Source organism: Giraffa tippelskirchi, chromosome 5 (genome assembly GCF_054371585.1).
Source record: "Giraffa tippelskirchi isolate mGirTip1 chromosome 5, T2T-mGirTip1v1.2.pri, whole genome shotgun sequence".
In the NCBI taxonomy this organism is placed as follows: Eukaryota; Metazoa; Chordata; class Mammalia; order Artiodactyla; family Giraffidae; genus Giraffa; species Giraffa tippelskirchi.
Window position 1 is genome coordinate 27,525,158 of NC_137279.1, and position 19,375 is coordinate 27,544,532.

Below are 19,375 nucleotides of genomic sequence, written 5' to 3' on the forward strand. Positions count from 1 at the left end.
CATAATCTGTTGAAAGCAGAAGAACCCATATTTCAACAACCACATTTGGCATCTTTTTCCAAGTATTTCCAGGGTGTCAATTAGGGAAAATGGAAAAAGAATATTGGACACTGGCCATTTTTCCATTGGGCTTTGAGAAAATCCCCATCTTGAATTTTCCTAGTATATCTCTGTCTGATAAGCCCACTCATAAAACCAGGGCCTTAGCCAGGGCCACACATATAGGACTCCTTACAGACACACCATGATCAGGGCCTTACTGCTGTCTACATTGGTGGCTGGAGGTAAGCCCTGTCGCCCAGAGGCACTTTTCCAGCCTCCTGGTGGAACTGAGGATGGGACCTCCCTGCACCCACTGGGCTCAGTCCTGTGATTGTAAGAAAGCTGGAGTGAAATGTCAGAAAAGTGCAATAAAGAGTAGGACTCTACATCCTGTAAGAATCCTTCCAGAACAGGGATTCTCTATTTGGGGATTGGGAATTCAGCAAGTGTGGAGTACATTGTTTGGGCCATTGCTTCCTGGGTTTACAACCCTTTCTCTTTCTACAGCTCTCAGCTGTGGGGTCCCCACTTACCCACCCCAACTGTCCAGGGTGGTTGGAGGTGAAGATGCAAGGCCCAACAGCTGGCCCTGGCAGGTGAGTCCCCTATACTCTACTCCTTGCCTCCCTGTCCTTACCTACCTAACATCATCCCTTTACTCTCCACCACAGGGCCTACTGCACTGGCAAAAATGAGGATTGGTGGGGACTCAAAGGGCAGGATGGGGGAACTCACCAATAAAAAATACATTTCTGTGCCCTTGGTCAACCTTGGGGGTGGAGGGAGAGGGGCCTTCTCTAGCGTAGATAAAGACCTGCCCTAGCCTACAACCCATCCACACAAATTCATAAATACATTCTTACTCTGTTAACCAATCAGAAGCTTGCTTACAAATATACTGTTATCTGAAGATCCATTCATCACTCTCTGTGCAAATATTCCTTGCTTTAAGGAACCAATCCATGCTATTTTACGCAAATTAATTCTTGACTACAGGCAAACCTATGTTACCAATAAAGTAAATGCCTCCTTACCTTGAAATAATTCTAGCAATAAGGTGGTTAAAAATGCTGGGTGGGGCACGGGCACAAATTACTAGGACCTGTTAGTGGTAGGACTCGTGAAAGAAATATGTGAGGCTTACACTGACATAAATAAATATAGTAAAATCTCTCCTATCTGATATGATTGGGATTGAATAATAGGCTCAGTGGTAAAGAACCCGCCTGCCAATGCAGGAGACCTGGGTTTGATCCCTGGGTCAAGAAGATCCCCCAGAGAAGGAAATGGCAACCCACTCCAGTATTCTTGCCTGGGAAATCCCAGACAGAGGAGCCTGGTGGGGCTACGGTCCATGGGGTCGCAAAGAGTCAGAAACAACTTAGCGACTAAACAACAACAAATCGAAAGGTTGGTTATAGATAAATTATTAGAAATTACACATATATCCTTTAAACACTTATTTTAATTGAAAACTTGTAAATATGCATTTGATCACTAGTCTGTCTTGTATAAATCACTCCCCACAATATATCATCTGTAATTCCATTTCTTTAAAGTAGAGTAACTGATTGCTCAAGAAGCAATCTGACTGAGCCCTTCCAGATTGTGATGACCTTTCTTTCTCAGTTTTTCAGTTTTTTCATCGATGCCTAATTCACAGCAATTTTTTAAAAGTCATGGTTATCTGTTCTCTTCCAAGCACTTACCTTAGTTTCCATGTAAATCACAACTATCTTTTAGAACTCATATTTCATTGGTTACATACTTAATCAATGCATATAATTACAATATGAGTACAAGTGGCGTACGCAGGTTTGGGAGCAGAAAGGTTGAGTGGGGTGAGTTTACAACATACATGAGTGCTCAGAGTGCCCCACGCAGCCATCAGTAGGCTTCATGGAGGGGATGCAACATCCATTCATCTTCCCTTCAATTAGGAGAGCTTCAATCATAGATAGTGACAGACAATTCACAATTTATGTACGGGATTGGCCACAAAATTCATTCGGAGTTTTCTATAAGACGTTATCAAAAGAAAACCCAAACGAATTTTTTAGCCAATCCAATACTTGGCTCTGTGTACTTTTGCCAGTTCTTTTGTTTTTCTCACACTCCCACAATATATTTTTTCTGGGAAGTTGGAAGAGGGGTCCTATACCTCCCGCTTAAGCAGAGGTCACCCTTGTGCTGAGAACCAATCAGTGCTGCCTACCAAAATATCTCCTCACCCTCTGGTCCATTTGCTCCACCTCTGTACCACTTGCTGATACAAACGCATCCTTGCCTTGGGAACCAATTGATGCTAGTCTTAGAAGGGTCTCGCTACACTTCCTGCTTCTGCTTCCCTAGGAGGTTTTTTTATCAAGACGGGTGGGCAGGTCAAGCAGGCTGGGGACCAGGATGAGGTAAACGAGGCACTCACTTTGGGGGCAAAAGTTAAGGGAGCACCACAAAACTCAGTAACCAAAATGAATTTTTAATGCAATATTTTTCAAAAATCAAACTTTATCATAATGAACAAAATATCAAAATTTTAAACAAAACCAAAATTTTAAACAAATATAATTTGCTCTGCATTAGCTGAGAGGTCTCTTCTGTTCCACACTCATCTCAAGATTATGATTCTAGGTCACAATCCACTAGACACTCAAAAATAAAGTGCTAGATGATTTAAAATTTGATTTAAAATTAAAGTAGGGTGTGTAGGACTTCACTGGTGGCCCAGTGTTTAAAACTCCTCATCTCCACTGTAGGGGGCGTGGATTCTATCTCTGGTCAGGGAATGAAGATCCCACATGATGCAGGGCATAGTCAAAAAAAAAAAAAAAAAGATAATAATAAAGTAGGATGTGTAAAGTTTCCACATAGATTCTGGAGCCAGACTATTCATGCTATGCCACATACTAGCTGTACAAGTGAAGCAACTCAATTTACCTTTCTCAGTGAGTAATATTAAAAATATATGGCACCCCTTATGATGTGGACCATGCTGTACAAATTTCTATTCACTGCCTTAGTTTATTCATCTGTAAAGTGGGAATAATAATAGTGCTTCATGAAATTACTGTGATTGTGATGTGAGCTTATTTACACTCTGAGCTCAGAACAGTGTCTGGTATATGGTAAGTGTTCAAATTATTAGACATTTAAAGTGTTAGCTATTATGATTTTTAATCATCCCAAGAGCCCCAGACAAGCATTATAATCCCCATTTTCTAGACAAGGTAACTTGGACTCAGAAAAGTTATATAATTGCCCAAAGTGACCCAGTTAGCCTGGGGGAAAGTGCAAAGCCAAATTTGGTTTAAACCTTTGCTCTTATGGCCACACTTTGCTGTCCACAAATTATATGTTTACACATTATTTCAAATTTTCACATCTGTAGGATGATCTCAGCCTGTTTGGAGATTTTGGGGTGGGGCATCCTTTTAGGTATCTTTTTAATTTTGTCTAATTTTAAGCATTGTTTTTAAAAAGTCAGTTAATCTAAGTCGCCTTAATGTGAAGCAAACAAGAAAATGTCATGTGGATAATCAGAAACGGTGATGTTTGGAGAAAAGCAGGCATCACTCCTGCTTTTCCTCCCCAGGAACCATGGTCAGAGCAGGCAATGCTCTGCTGTCACCTCCCTCCTTTCTCTTCGGCCTTGGCAGGGACTTCAAGGGGAAGGAGATGGGACAGCTTCCACAGAGACCCAAATGGTGCCAAATGCAACCACCTTAAAGTTCCAATCCACACCTATTAAACTATCAAATCTAAGTGGAAACAAGTTTTTCTTTAAAAAAAGAGTGGAGGAGTCATCAGGGGTAAAATACACTGAAGTATTTTCATATTCCTATGAGTGGATTTAGTCTTCAGGGAAAAACTGAAGAGCAATAGGCAACAAGTTTGGCAAGAGAGACCAGACACTTTCCCTGGTGAGTCCATTTTCATTCATTCACTCATTTTCTGATTAACTCACTTGTTCAATTTATTAAAGGACCCACTATGAGACAGGAACTGTTCTAGGCACCTGGCATACAGCAGTGGAAATAAAATTCACAGAGCTTATACTAAAATGGGAGAATGAGACTATCAACAATTGAATGGGCAAATTCATAACATCAGGTGATGATAGACACTATGATGAAGAATAAAACAGGACAAGAGGAAAGAGCGGTGTGTGTCCATATGCGTGCATGGGTGTGTAAGGATATGTGTGTACATGTGTGGACATGAGTGTGCATACCCTTAGATAAGGTGGTCACAGAGAACCTCACAGGGAAGGTAATCTTGAGCACAGACCTGCAGGAAGTGAAGGAGAAAGCTATGCTAATACTTTAGAGAAGAATAGTTCAGGCAGAAGGAGTAGCAAATGCAAAGGCTCCGAGGCAGAAATGGGCTTGTTGTGTTTCCAGAACCTCGTGGAGGTCAGTGTGGCTGGAGCAGAAAGGGGGATGAGAGCCTGTAAGGTGAGGGCGGTCATATAGAACCTTGTAGGGCATTGTACAGTTTGGGGGTTACATTGTATGAGAGAGGAAGCCACTGGCAGGTCAGAGCAGAGGAGAAACATAATTAAGCTCACATTTTAAAAGGATCATTCTGCCCACTATGTACAGTGGATTTGCCATTTACCAAGACAAGAAAACTTAAGGAAAGCACAGATTCGGGGAGTGGATGGGGGGAGCAAAATTTTGCTTTACACGTATTAAATTGGAGGAATACGTCCTGAAGAAATAGCTCCCAAGAAAGGAAAAATCCCAACAAGTCGCACTGCAGAAAGATGTTCAAAACAATTACTTCTTGGACTTCCCTGGCAGTCCAGTGGTTGAGACAACCCACTTCCAATGCAAGGGGCGTGGCTTCCATCCCTGGTTGGGAAACGAAGACCCCACGTGCCATGCAGCACAGCCAAAAAAACAATTTTTTAACTAATTACTTCTTAATAGTGTCTTTATTTACATTTTTGGCATTTTGTTCATCATAGATTTTTTTGTGTTAATTTTCCAAAGATTATTAAAATGTTATGTAGCTAGATTACACAGTTTCTTGTGCCCCCTTAGATTTTGCACCTGAGGCAAATGTCTTGCTTGCTCAACTTCCCCTGCCCCACTCCCGGGGCTGGGATGCTGCAGAGCAGAGGGCCCGGCCCTTTCAGCTATGGGATCACCTGTGCTTCTTCCCAGGTCTCCCTGCAGTACAGCTCCAGCGGCCAGTGGCATCACACCTGCGGAGGGTCTCTGATAGAACAAAACTGGGTCCTGACAGCGGCCCACTGCATCAGGTAATTGCTATTCCCCCGTCTCCCCGCCCGCTCACCCTACTGGCCAGCACTCATCTCTGAGTTAGTGCCCAGATAGCCCAAACCACCCCGTATAAAGGAGCATCGCACATAACCACTTCCTTGGCCAAGAAATATGCTCTCTTTGATCTATATATAGTTCAGTCTGTTTGTCTGTTGATAGATCCATATACATGATATGGATTGATGGCCCTGTGCAGGGCACTGAGGGAGACTATGGGGAGAGAGAGGCCCATTTTCTGCCCTTTTGGGGAGAACTAGATATGGCCCCTGGATCTGGAACTGGGTTCACTTGAGCTACTTGAATGACTTCTTCAAGTCTCAATACCATCACCCGCAAAAAAGCAGATAACAGTATTTGCAGTAATTGTGGTTTAGTCGCTCAGTCGTGTTTGATTCTTTGCAACTCCATGGACTGTGACCTGCCAGGCTCCTCTGTCCATGGGATTTTCTAGGCACGAATACTGGAGTGGGTTGCCATTTCCTTCTCCAGGGGATCTTCCCGACCTAGGAATCGAATCCGTGTCTCCTGCGTTGGCAGGCAGATTCTTTACCACTAAGCCACCGGGGAAGCCTCCATGGGTATTCAGTGTGGATTCAATGAGATGATGCATTAAACAGGCCACCACAGAGTAAGTGCTCAATAAAAGTGAAACTAGCACCATTATAAAGGCCCACAGGGAAAGGAAAGGCTCTGTGACATCCATTGTTCACCTGTCCTCTTCCTTCCCTACAGCCTCTGCTTAGCTTACCCAGGCTGGTGCTCACTGGAATTTCCACTGGGCCAGTGGGACACTCTCATTGTCAGGGGTGGTCCCTTCTCTCCACCTAATTTACAAATTCTATGAGGTGGTGGGGGAAATCACAGAGGTGTGGGATTCAGGAGTTCTGGTTCTAGCTCTGAGTTGTCACTAACGAGCTGGAGAGTAAGACTTTGGACCAGTTAGTCCTTCCTAAGCCTCAGGCTGGCTTCCTAGGTGGTTCAGGGTAAAGAATCTGCCTGCCAAGGCAGGAGACGCAGGAGATGCAGGTTTGATTCTTGAGTCAAGAAGATCCCCTGGAGAAGGAAATGGCAACCTACCGCAGTGTTCTTGCCTGGAGAATCCCATGGACAGAGGAGCCTGGCGGGCTACAGTCCATGGGGTCACAAAGAGTCAGACACAACTGAGTGACTGAGCACGCACACATGCATGCAAGCCTCAGGTTCCCCATTTAAAAACAGGAAATGAGGAGTTAAACTAAAAGAAATGGCCTTGGGAAATTCCCTGGTGGTCCAGTAGTTAAGACACTCTGCTTCACTGCAGGGGGCACAGGTTCGATCCCTGGTCAGGGAAGTTCTGCATGCCATATAGTTGTGGCTAAAAAAGATAATAAAATTTAAAAATTAAAATAAAAAATGCCCTTTAAGTCAAATGACTATGGTTATCTGTATCCATCTCACTTCCCCTATAGTAATATAGAGCTTATATTATTATAACTTTTATGTTATATTATAGTTTACAGTTGGTATAATGTACTTGTAATTACTGTTTTGTTATAGTTATTATGTTATGTTGTAACTAACCGATTGCTTCAAGGAAAGAAAAATTCCCAGTGCCAACTAGTGGCTCTTGGAGCAGGAGCTGGCTCAGGTCCCCCAGCACTGTCCAGAGCTTGGTCTCTAACCAGTACATTCATTGGGGTGTCCCAGCCCATAGGGCTCAGAGAGAGGAAAGAACAGCCCAGAGCTCACCTTCCCTGCCCGGCCCCCTCTCTCCCAGCTCCTCCAGGACCTACCGTGTGGTGTTGGGCCGGCAGAGTCTCTCCACCGATGAGTCTGGCTCACTGGCCGTCGCGGTCTCCAAGTCCGTGATACACGAGAAGTGGAACTCCAATCAGCTCGCCCAAGGGTGCGTTCTGTCTGGGTGCACTCGGGGGGTGGGTTGGCAGGGACACAGACTGGGGGTGGGCTATCTCACAGAAAAAAGTGGGCGCCATCCCATCCTTTGCTCCTTCTGTAGGGAGGGGGGAGAGGTTCTCGGCCCCAGAGATGCCTGGGCTGGCGTGTGACTGGGGGTGGCGGGGAGGGGATCTTAGATCTCCTGCCAGTTAAGTCTACAGGGTTCCCATCCACCCCAGGCACTCACTGACCGTGGATTTATTCTGTGCCAAACACTGAGGACAAAGAGATGGGTCTACAGGCCCCACGACTGGGAGTGGAGTTCATAAGCAGAGTGGGACATGGTCCTTCCTGCCTTCCTCCACCCTGTACCTCCTCCCAGCAAGATCTTTTAAACACAAAGACTCCCTGATACTCTGCAAGGCAGCCTCGGTAACAGACACAGGAAGCTAGCCAAGGGTTCAGAGCTCTGCAAAACCCTAGTGATGGTTCCCTGACCAGCAGGGAGACTCTACTTCACCACCCAACTCCTTAGACGAGCACATGCCACCCCATGCTCACCCTGAGCCTTTGGTGACCATCCCCCCAACCCATGTTCCACATACCACACCAGGTGCTGGATGCATAGAGATGCACAGGTCACTGCAGCAGCTCTCAAGAAGCCCATGGCCAGAAGTGTGGCTGTGAGGCAGTATGGGGGGTGGTTAAGGAGCCTGCTGGCTTAGATATGAATAACTACCATGTGGCATTATTGGCATCTCCCCACCAGGGACAGAAAGTTATCTTCCCTTTTCCTGCTTCCCCATCACCAACCTAGAACCCAGAAGTATCCATCATCCTCTCCTATCCCTCAAGAGCACGTCTGCAGTTACAGAAGGGCCTTTAGAAAGAAGAACCCCAGCCATCTCTTCAAATTTGCGTAATTTAACCACACACAAGGCCTCTTCTGCAGCCCAAGATACCACTCTTGAATGGCTGTCGAGAAAGCTCACTCGCCAAATCTTCCAATGACTCTGCATCACAGCCTAGGAGAGAGCAGAGGATGCCTTGTGGCCGTAACTCTCCGTGCTCTTTCACTGGGCAGCCTGCTGTGGTCCAGCACTGATGATGGCACACAAAGGATGCAAGGAGTCCGTGAGTCATGAGTCAGTCTCTGCCCCCAAAGGGACTAGTCAACTAGATAAAACACACACAGACAAGACACAGGAAAGCCATAAAATGACACAGAATGTGTCCAGAGAAGCTTCAAGAGATGGGAAGGAGATGGCTGGGCAGAGAGTGGAGAGAGAGATTTTTTAGCTACATATGGTCTCTCCATGTGACCTCTACATGTGGCCTTGGCTTCTTCATGGCACAGAGGTTAGGATCCAAGAAAAGAAATCCTGAAAGATCAGACAGAAGCTTCATCTCTTGTCATGATTTAGTCTCAGAAGTCACATGGTGTCACTTCCTAAACATCACAGGCCCCCCACCCCCAACCAGGGGGGAAGAAACTGAGATCCCCAACTCTCAATGGACAAAGTGTCAACATCACATTGCAACAAGCAACAATAGGTGGGAGATCTCATTGCACTCATCGTGGAAAATGTGATCCACCAATCACTAAAGGTTTCCTAGACAACGACATGAAACTCAGGGATAAATCTGACAGCAGAGCTGAAGGTGGAAGAGAGAGTAAAGAATAAAGGCAAAAAGTCCTTTCAGTCTGAACATCTGCTGTTTTCTAAACCAAACACAGGAAGTACAAGGCCAGCATAGACATCACCAAGCAATCATGGATTTATTCCCTTGCTGATCCTGGAAAGAACCTCAGAGTCCTTGTCAACACAGCCTGTCAGGCAGCAGAGTGGACTTTGCAAGGCAGACCTACTTGCCCTCCCTGTTTTAAACAGTCCCCTGAAAGGCCTTTAGGTATTTAGGGCTTCAGGCTCCATCAGGGACAAAATACAGTCTTGGGGGGACTTCTCCAGTGGCCCAGTGGTGAAGGCTCTGCCTTTCACTGGAGGGGGTGTGAGTTCAATCCCTGGCAGGGGAACTAAGATCCCACACCCTGCTGAATTTGGCCAAAATTTTCTTTTTAAATGCAATCTTGGGGTTTAACCATAGCTGCTCCCGATCCCTTGTAACCCCAACAGAAGGAAGATTCAGCATCAGTCCGGCCGGGGATGGGGTTCAATGATCCCAGCTGGGGCTAGAATCAGAAATATAACTGGGACAGAACCAGTCAACCCCCTGGTTATGCTCTGCTTCCTTTCCAACCCAGGAACGACATTGCTTTGCTCAAACTGGCCAGCTCTGTCCCCCTGACTGACAAGATCCAGCTGGGCTGCCTGCCGCCTGCCGGCACCATCCTGCCCAACAACTATGTCTGCTACGTCACGGGCTGGGGAAGACTGCAGAGTAAGTGGGTGCTGGGAGCCCCATGGCTCCCAAGGGAGGGGGGCAATGTCAGCCCTGTTCAGTCAGGGGTTTTCTCGCCACTCATTATCCAAGGAGTCTGGAAGAAGTGCCTGCTGCCTTGGAGAAGGAGGATAGCGTAGACAGGTAAGGGCTTCCCAGGTGGCTCAGTGGGTCAAGAATCCACCTGCAATGCAGGAGATGAGACACAGGAGACAAGCATTCATCTCCAGGGTCGGGAAGATCCCCTGGAGGAGGGCATGGCAACCCACTCCAGTACTCTTGCCTGGAGAGTCCTATGGACAGAGGAGCCTGGTGGACTACAGGCCATAGGGTCGCATAGAGTTGGACACAACTGAAGCGACTGAGCATGCACACATGCACGCACATAGACCGATAAGAATTCAGAATGCCTGGGTTCAAATCCCAGTTCCTCCACTTACTTGCTGTGTTGCCACCAGCAGATTGCTTAGCCTTTCCACGCTGAAGTTTCCTCATCTGTAAAACGGGAATAAGAACAGGCTCTGTATCACAAGGTTGTCGATAATCCATGGGAAGCACTTAGACCAGTGCCTCGCACATGGTGCTGTGTGTTAGCTGTTGTCACTGTTGCCATGACTACATGACATCTGGCATAGAAGTCCCTCCTATGGCCCAAAGCCAGGGCCTAAAATGGCATTCACTCCCTGACCTCAGGATTCTACAGCTCAACAAAGGTCCCTGGGGTCCTCATCAGAGTCTCCCCTTCCCATCTCAAACCTCACTCATCATGTGCCACCTGACCTTGCCACTCAGACTCTGACTATGGGTGGGCCTCCTTTTGACATAAGCCCTAAGGATCAGCAATCCAATGACACCAAGAAGGAGCAAAGGACCTGCCCTCCCCTTGTGAAATCACCAGAGGTTTGGAAAATTCTAGGAAGGCCCATGCAAATAAGTGGCTATTTTTTCTCATAATGACAAACCTATAAGTGACATTTTTTTTTACAGAGGTACATCGACACACATACACTCAAATTGATATCACCCTCTTGCCTGGCTTATCTACAAAAACAGGACCCATGGACACTTAGCAGAAGTGGTAAATGGAGCTGTATCTCTTACTTATTGAGATACAAAGTCAGCCACTGGTTCATGTATCAGAAAACACCCAGGCAAAATGTATTTCACTGGAGGCAGCAAGAGCCAGGGAAGGGTCCAAGTGCTTGACTTTATTCCCAGCTATGTTGGCCACTAGCTTTGTAACCTCAGGCAAGCCATGTTGGAGCCTCAGTTTCCTCATCTGTAAAATGGAAATACAGTTGGTGAACATTAAAAGAGATGTGAAAATGCCCATACACTTGCAAAACGTAACACAGGTTAGAATAGAATTAGTTAGAGTGCTCTTGGGAAAACTGCCTAACTTCTCTTGGCTTCAGTGTCACACTTGTCAAAATAGGAACAAATATCTGTCATGAGGATTAGCATAGTATTTGAAAAGCCTAATAAAATGCAAGTGAAGAATACTATTAAGCCTGGCCGTTAGTAGCAGCGGTGATAGTAATGAAAGTGTGATAGCAGTGTCATTGGGAACAATTAGGAAAGCTCTACTTTCAACACATTCAAATATTTTTCCCAACCTGGGGCTCCAAAGGCCAGCAGGCTCATTGTCATATTTAAGGTAGGTGGTAGAAATCCATGGAGCCAACTCAGTCAAAAGGGTAGTTTGTTATAAGGATTTAAGAGATTCAGTGCTCACCTTCAGTCACAAAATTTAAAAATGCTTACTCCTTGGAAGAAAAGCTACAACAAACCTAGACAGTGTATTAAAAAGCAGAGACATCACTTTGCTGACAAAGGGCCATACAGTCAAAGCTATGGTTTTTCCAGCAGTCATAAACGAATGTGAGAGTTGGACCACAAAGAAGGCTGAGAGACAAAGAACTGAAGCTCTTGAACTGTGGTGCTGATGAATATGCTTGAGAGTCCCTTGGACAGCAAGGAGATCAAACCAGTCAATCCTAAAGGAAATCAACCCTGAATTTTCCTTGGAAAGACTGATGCTGAAGCTGAAGTTCCAACACTTTGAACCCCTGATGCAAAGAGCCAACTTATTGGAAAAGACCCTGATATGGGGAAAGATTGAGGGCAGAGGAGAAGGTGGCGACAGAAGATGAGATAGATGGATGGCATCATCAACACAATGGACATGAGTTTGAGCAAACTCTGGGAGGTAGTGAAGGACAGGGAAGACTGGCGTGCTGCATTCCATGGGGTCGCAAAGAGTCAGACACAACTAAATGACTGAACAACAAGAGACTCAGTCAAGGGCAAAGAGAGCCAGGCTTAATGAACAGGAGAAAATTGAACACTGAAAGATTGTTAAAACTCAGGAAACCCTCTCTCAGAATTTCTTTTCTTCATGGGTCTACTTCATCCTTCTATCCCTAGAAGAAAACGGTGGCCACTACCAACAGCTCCCAGATTTATATCCTCTCTGGCTGGGATTTCTTAGTCCCAACCCCAAATTCCCAGGAAAAGGAGCTCATTGGCTTAGCTGGAGTCAGATGTTCACCCCTGCACCAATCAGCAGTGGCCAATCAACTGTGAGGGTACAGTGTAGGCAAATTGGCTGCTCCCATGGCAGCCATGTGGATGGAGGGAAGTAAGAGGGACCAGAGAAAAAGGGGCTGGGCAGAAAATTCAGTAGGCATCCCCTACTTGCTTTTTCCCTTTGTCCCTGTAACACCTTCTCTCTTGTCTCATGCAGCCAACGGAGCTCTTCCTGATATCCTGCAGCAGGGTGAGCTGCTGGTTGTGGACTATGACACATGCTCCCAACCTAGTTGGTGGGGCAGCACCGTGAAGACCAATATGATCTGTGCTGGGGGTGACGGCGTGACCTCCAGCTGCAATGTGAGTCCAGGAAGTCACTCCCCCCACCCTGCAACAAAATGGAGCTGAGGATGGGGAGTGTCTTTTGGGGTCCTAGACTCCATCCTCCCACCTGCCGGCAGAAGTACTAGGGAGCAGCTTCAAATGTTTGAGACCCTGACCTTTGTCCTTACAGTCTCCAGAAAAGATGTTTTGAGATTCTCCTTGTAATAGTGTCTACCCTCTCACTGCTGGAAAGTCCTGCCTTGAGTCCCATTGAGGTCTCTCATTACTGTCATCACTCTTATTCTTTCCTCTGTGTAGGAAGAGAGACAAGGGGACCTATTTGCTGAGTCAGGACCTTTCTGAGATGATTTCAAGTTTATCTGTTGAATTAACCCCATTCATGACTGTCGCTTCAGGGTAGCTACCACACAGATTTTCTAGACACACCATCTTAACCAAACAGACTTGCTATGTGGTGGACTTTGCAGCAGAGTGAGCACAGAGTGGGAAGGAGCCTCATGTGTCCTTCAGCTCACACTGGAGACCTCCACTTTCTGCCCATGCAGACAAGCTCCCAGGAACCTCCCTCAGTGGGAGGAAACTCCCGATGGTGGTGGAGCACATGAATTTCTAACTCAGGGACACATCTCAGCTCCTTCACTTACTGCCTGCACAACCTCAGACTGAGGGGTTTTGCTTTTCTCTTCAGTGAAATGGTGTGTATGTTAGTCGCTCAGTTGTGTCCAACTCTCTGTAACCCCATGGACTATAGCCCTCCAGGCTTCTGTCCATGGGGTTCTCCAGGCAAGAGTACTGGGATGGGTTGCCATTCCCTTCTCCAGGGGATCTTCCTGACCCAGGGATCGAACCCAGGTCTCTTCCATTGCAGGCAGATTCTTTACTATCTGAGCCACCAGGTAGCAATACTTACCTCATAGACTTTTGTGAAGATGAAATGGAATAAGGCCTATAAAGCGCTCAGCACCATTCCAGGCACCCAGAAAGAGCAAGGGCCAGCTCCTATCAGTATTATGGTGCCATCTTGAGCTGTGACTACGAGGGCTAGCCTCAGGGAACTTGGCAACCCACATGGAACAATATAAATACACTGCCAATGTGTAAAACAAGGGCTCTGAAGAGCAGCCCCTGCCCCTTCCATCCCCCTGCCCAAGCCCCCAGGCCCCTCTTGACACAACCCTGTTCTTCCCCAGGGGGACTCCGGTGGGCCACTCAACTGCCAGGCGGATGACGGCCAGTGGCAGGTGCACGGCATAGTCAGCTTCGGGTCAGCCCTCGGCTGCAACTACTACCGCAAGCCCTCTGTCTTCACACGGGTCTCCAACTACAATGACTGGATCAATTCGGTAAGAACTGGACAAGCCATGAGCCCCACAGGCCCTTCCCTGCCCCGGCCCAATGACAGCCATGCTCACTTAAGTTCTAAGAATCCTCTCCCTCCTCCTGAGAGCTAGAAAGTGCAAACTTGGTCCACCTCCACAGGGCTCCCCATGGGCCTTCACAGTTTCTGTGTCAGTTGAGTGAAAAGGCACACAGAGGATGGCTCTGTCCAAAGAGATTGAAAATAAAGGTTACTCCTCCAGCATTAAGAGCAGTTTTCCTAGGATTCATGGAGTATTTTACTTTTCTTTATCTATATGTAAGCCCAGACCCCACTGCCCAATGCTACATTTATCTGCAAAGCCCCAAACCCAACCATTTGAGTCCCCTACAGCCTTAATTGTTGGAAACTAGTCCTTCCAAAGGGGTCCCCCATATTTTTAGCAATTAAAGAGCAGTGTTAAACCTTAATGACCCCGATTAAGTGATACATAAGAATTAGTTACCTCCACCGTAACTTTACATTTAATTTTATGTAGAACCTCTGATGTAAAATATCATTGCAACTTTCTTAGATAATTACAGGAGAGGTAAGAGATTTTCAGAGGCAAAAAGACTTCTTGAATTCAGGAAAAGAGAATCAAACCGTTTAAAAAAAAAGCTGAATCACATGTTCTGGGGTTACATGGGTACTGTGCTGCGCTGTGCTTAGTCACTCAGCCGTGTCTGACTCTTTGTGACCCCATGGACTGAAGCCCACCAGGCTCCTCTGTCCATGGGGATTCCCCAGGCAAGAATACTGGAATGGGTTTCCATACCCTCCTCCAAGGTATCTTCCCAACCCAGGGATCAAACGCAGGTCTCCTGCATTGCAGGCGGATTCTTTACCATCTGAGCCACTAGGGAAGCCTTGGTTATATATTCAAAAAGCCATATCTGTGTTAATGGGGAAAGAGCTATTATAGGTTATTTTATAGCCCAAAGTAGCAAGACTAATATATGTTATTTTATTAGCTGGTTGATAAAGTTTTTCTGAATGTAATCAGTGCTTGTTCATAGTGGTAGAATTTTTCATTGAAATCGAACAAGTTTAAAAAATAATTAAAAAATAAACCAAAGGGTCCCCCAGATATTCTGTAGGGTGACCAATCATCTCAGTTCGCCCTGGACTGGGAGGTTTCCTGGGATACAGGACTTTGTGTTTCAGACCAAGACAGTCCAGGTAAATGGAGCTGAGTTGGTTCCACTACAACTGTGACTGTGTCCCCAAAGAGCTTGATCCTGTGAGCTCAAAATCAGTTCCTCACAAACTTCCAAACCAGCTCAACTCCTATTTTTTTAAAACAATGAATAAACATTCATTTATAATGGAAACCAGAAAGAAATTGTATTAAAAAAAAAAAAAAACTAGCACCAATCTTGGGAACAGCCATGGATATAATCAATGGTAGGTGGAAGCATCCAGAACATGGAGATATGTCACAAGAAGGGCAGGCCTGGGGATACCTGGGGGAGGGAGAAGGTGTCATGCCTGACGACGGATGTTTGGGAGAGGGGGGAAGAGGAGGACACTGTGCTGATTGGGGGCACTTTTATTTTTTTTTCCTTTTTTGTTTGTGCTGGGTCTTCCTTGCTGTGCGAAGGCTTCCTCTAGTTGCAGTGATCCGGGGCTACTCTCCAGTTGTGATGTGAGAGTTTCTCATTGCAGTGGCTTCTCTTGTTGCAGAGCATGGGCTTCAGTAGTTGCAGCACATGGGTGTAGTTGCCTCTCGGCCTGTGAAATCTTCCTGGACCAGGGATCGAACCCATGTCCCCTTGCATTGGCAGGGGGCACTTTTTTACCCACCCCCCAGCATTTCCACCACCTCAGTTTGCTCTTCTGTAAAATGGGACTTAAACTAGATCAAGACTCACTCACTCTTTTAGGAGCCAGAACAAGTGGGAGTTGTAGTGTCAGAGCTCTCAAAGAAGGGAAAGTTGGCATCTGATTTCATTATTTTAAGTTGAATTTACAGAGAGCCATTTAATTAAACCAAACCAACACTCCATTATAAAATCAAATATGACACCACAGCCGTGAGCATGCGGTCCCAGGAGGAAGACAGCACTGTCAAATGGGCACTGTCAAAACAAGCAGGTGGCTGTCCCCGAGTTTTCCCATTAACACTTGCCGGCTCCTTGCTCATTTGTCTGTCTGTTGGCGTTTCTTTTGCCAACAAGTGGTTATAGGCACCAGAGGTTCCAGAAAAGTTTGTTGGAGAAAAATGTAAAATCAAGAAGAGAGTGGCCATTAATTTACAAGATTTTTTTTCAGTCAACTGGGGAAAAGCTATGATCTCATCCTGGCAGAGGAAAACCCGAGTCCGACTTTGGAGGTGCCACCAGCATTTCAAAGGAGCCTGGCCCAAGATGGATTAGATGGGAGGATAAGTAAGGTGTTTCCCAGCCAAATCCGAGGATGCTCTCCAGCCCCAGCTGCTGTGTGAGTCACCAGGCAGCTGGCCCTGGCAGCACCTTCGGGGCCCCAAACAGGGGCCGGGAGCAATTGTCCTGTCTTCTGGTCCCAGTATCAGCTGTTCCCAGCCACAGACACACACACAACACAGCAGGCCTCAGCTGAAAGCCTGGCCAGATGTCAGAGGGAATCAACAGGGAAAACAAGGCTTGTGAGGCAGCTGGGCAGGGGTCCTGCGTTCCCGGGACAGCAGTCAGGGTAGGCACATGTGCCCGTGACAGGTTCCAGGAGCAGCAGAGCCAAGCTGCCAGCTGTCCTCTGGGGGAGGCCACCTCGGCAACTGCAGAGGGGCCAGTGGAACCTTGCCGTGGTCCCAGCCCGGGGGCACACTGTGTGCAGCCTGGAGTTCCAAATCCAGACAGGTGACAAACCAAGGTCAGGAGCTGCAAAGTTGACAGGAGACAGGTGGCCAGGGGCATTCATCCTTTCAACAGATATTCAACGAATCATCAGTATTCACCAGCTTTATTTTTTAGAAGGTAATGCATACTCTTGGTCAAAAATATGAAAAGAATATAGGAGTGTATCAAGTCAAAAAGTAGAGGCCCTTCACTTGTATGACACCTGCAATCCCACCATCCAGAGATAATCATAACCAACACTTGGTGTGTGGTCTTCTTGATTTATTTAGGTGCATCTATAAAACATTTATATGTGTACATATAAACACGCTGTCTTCTAACCAAAAATAGGATTTTACTTCTCATACTGTTCTGCAACTTGAGTTTTTCACTTAATACCGTATCACACTATACATGTGAGCCCATATATATCTATTCATTCTAAGTAAGATTCCATAGTATGAATATAATGAATGAAGCTTTCATCTCTTTTCCTATTTTCCCCTCTCACATGGCTGCAATGAACATCCTTGGACATACATCCTTGCACTGGTCAGAGTCTCTACGCTACACAGATCCTGCAGCATCAAAGGATCATGGAGTTGGCACGTTAGAATGTTTAATAGATGCCAAATAGCTTCTGAAAATGGGTTACAGCCCCTTCCACTGTGCACAACAGTCCCTGGCAAACAGCAGCAATTGTTAACAATTTCGGGTCTCTCAAATCTTTTGAGAAACAAATCACATCTACAAACATGCCCATCCATACGTTTGGCATGTAACTTTTAAGAGTTCCCAGCCCCACTCCACCACCACCCTGAAGCCCAAACTGAACTGCTGGCTAAGACTCCTTTTTTACAGGAAATCCATTTAAAGCTGTGATGACATCTTTTCTCCCAAGCATCATTAGAGCCCCTGGGGAGAGCTGCTTCAACTCCGGCTGCCTGATTCACACAGGCAGTGCAGAGTGGGGAGGGAAAAAGCTGGGAATCTGCACACAAGGCTCTGCTCTGCTGAGTTAATCTGATTATTTTCTTGTGTGTCCTGCAGGTGATTGAAAATAACTAACCACCAGAAGTCCCTGGGACTGTTTCAGACTTGGAAAGGTCACAGGAGAAAAATAACAATAAAGTGACAACTACTTGAATCACATCTTGGTGAGAGTCTTATTAGCAAACCGTACTCATGTCTAGGGCCCTGAAAGCAAGAAACAGGCTCGGGGTCTTTAAGCTGAGCTTACAGGCTCAGCAAGTGGGTGGCGGATGGGGGTACAAGGGTCCTGAAGCCAGGAAGACACAGGCTGGACTCAAGAAGGCCCAAGTCTGGCCATGTCTCTCCACTGCTTAATCGTGTTCTGTGGACAAGTGACTTAACCTCCCCCAACACATGGCTCCCACCCCAGTCACTTCCTGGGATGGGGTAGGGGGTTCAAAAGAGATAAGAGCCAGGGAAATATTTCCCCAAAAGCCACAGTCTCCTTTACATAAGAAACAATAAAGAGTTAGAGCAAAATAAGGGGGAAATGGGTTAAAGAGAGTCCATATTCACCTTTTTTTTTTAAGAACACTGCAATGTAGAAAAACTTGATAATTTTTAAAATTTCATTTAGGATTTACAGATTCTAACTCTTCAGATTCTGGTAGCCCTAAACTGATCTAGGAGAGATGCTGGTTTGTTTGTAGCCAAAATTTCCTATAGATCAGTGGTTCCCCAGTAGGGGTCTATGAGGAAGACTTGGCAATGTCTGAAGACACGTTTGGCTGTCAAGACTCAAGAGAGGTGGGTGGAGGCCAGGCTGCTCAACATCCCACAGTGCACAGGATGGCCCCACAACAAAGGATTCTCTGGCCCCAGTGTCAGCTATGCCTAAGTTGAAAAGCCCTGATGTAGAGAAAACACAGGGGTCACAGGCCACAGCCACTAGCCATGAATGGGTCTCGGGCAAAAAGCCCCATAGTGTCCACGGCATTCTGCTCTTCCTGCTCCATCGCTGGTCATTTGGCTCCAACTTGGAAGCTACTAGGACTGTCTGCCGCCTGTGGGGAAAGAGCAGACCCTCTACAGGCTACAGAATCCTCCGACGGATGTCAGCCACAGTTGTAGGAAAGTCCAGGCCTTAGCCACAGCCAGAGCTGCAGCAGGAAGGTTTCAGGGTGAACGGTAAGGCAGGGTGAGGGGTCCTGACTCATTATGTTTTAAAGAAAAGTTTTTTCCGGAGGAAATTAAAACAGCCAGGGATCTGTTTGTAAATTCCTTTCACTGAAACAGCATTAGCGACCTGTGAAAACACAACCATAGGGAGGCCTGTGAGTTCTCTCCACTGAAGGAAGAATTCCAAAGGGGGCTGCAGGGAATGCGCACCAAGTCAGAACTTTAAAAACAACTCTAGGGACTTCTCTGGTGGTCCAGGAGTTAAGATTTCGCCTTCCACTGCAGGGGATGCAAGTTCGATCCCTGGTCAGGGAGCTGGGATCCCACATGGCTTGTGGCCAAAAAACCAAAACAGAAAACAGAAGCAATGTTGTAACAAATTCAATAAATACTTTAAATATGGTCCACGTCAAAAAAATCTTTAAAAAATAAAATAAAACAAAAAATAGCTCGCTGCAGCCTTCTTGAGTGTGTGTATGTGTGTGTGTGTATGTGTATGCGTGTGCTGGGCAGGGGGCAGAGATAAGGAAACAAGCATCTCAAGTTTAGAAAAGTTAAAATTCACCATA

General features: G+C 46.3%; 2 protein-coding genes across 9 annotated transcripts in view; one reads left to right on the plus strand and one right to left on the minus strand.

Moving 5' to 3' along the window:
• The window catches only part of CASP9 (caspase 9), a 45,733-nt gene that overhangs the window by 5,875 nt on the left and 20,483 nt on the right, over positions 1 to 19,375 (minus strand). For 6 of the 8 annotated variants that reach the window (XM_081488087.1, XM_081488086.1, XM_081488088.1 and 3 more), the window contains one exon: positions 16,764 to 18,933. In XM_081488087.1, coding sequence (XP_081344213.1) covers positions 18,844 to 18,933 — 90 coding nt within the window. In that variant the 3' untranslated portion in view covers positions 16,764 to 18,843. Of the gene's footprint in view, positions 1 to 7,102; positions 7,376 to 7,803; positions 7,887 to 10,045; positions 10,101 to 16,763; positions 18,934 to 19,375 lie in introns of those variants that run through there. The other 2 variants (XM_081488083.1, XM_081488090.1) reach the window with 2 other exon arrangements.
• LOC145505597 (chymotrypsin-like elastase family member 2A) lies at positions 245 to 17,723 on the plus strand. Its single transcript, XM_081488094.1, has 8 exons — positions 245 to 284; positions 550 to 638; positions 5,211 to 5,308; positions 7,087 to 7,215; positions 9,469 to 9,605; positions 12,352 to 12,497; positions 13,673 to 13,825; positions 17,706 to 17,723. Exons 1-8 carry the CDS (start codon positions 245 to 247, stop codon positions 17,721 to 17,723), a joined length of 810 nt encoding a protein of 269 aa, XP_081344220.1.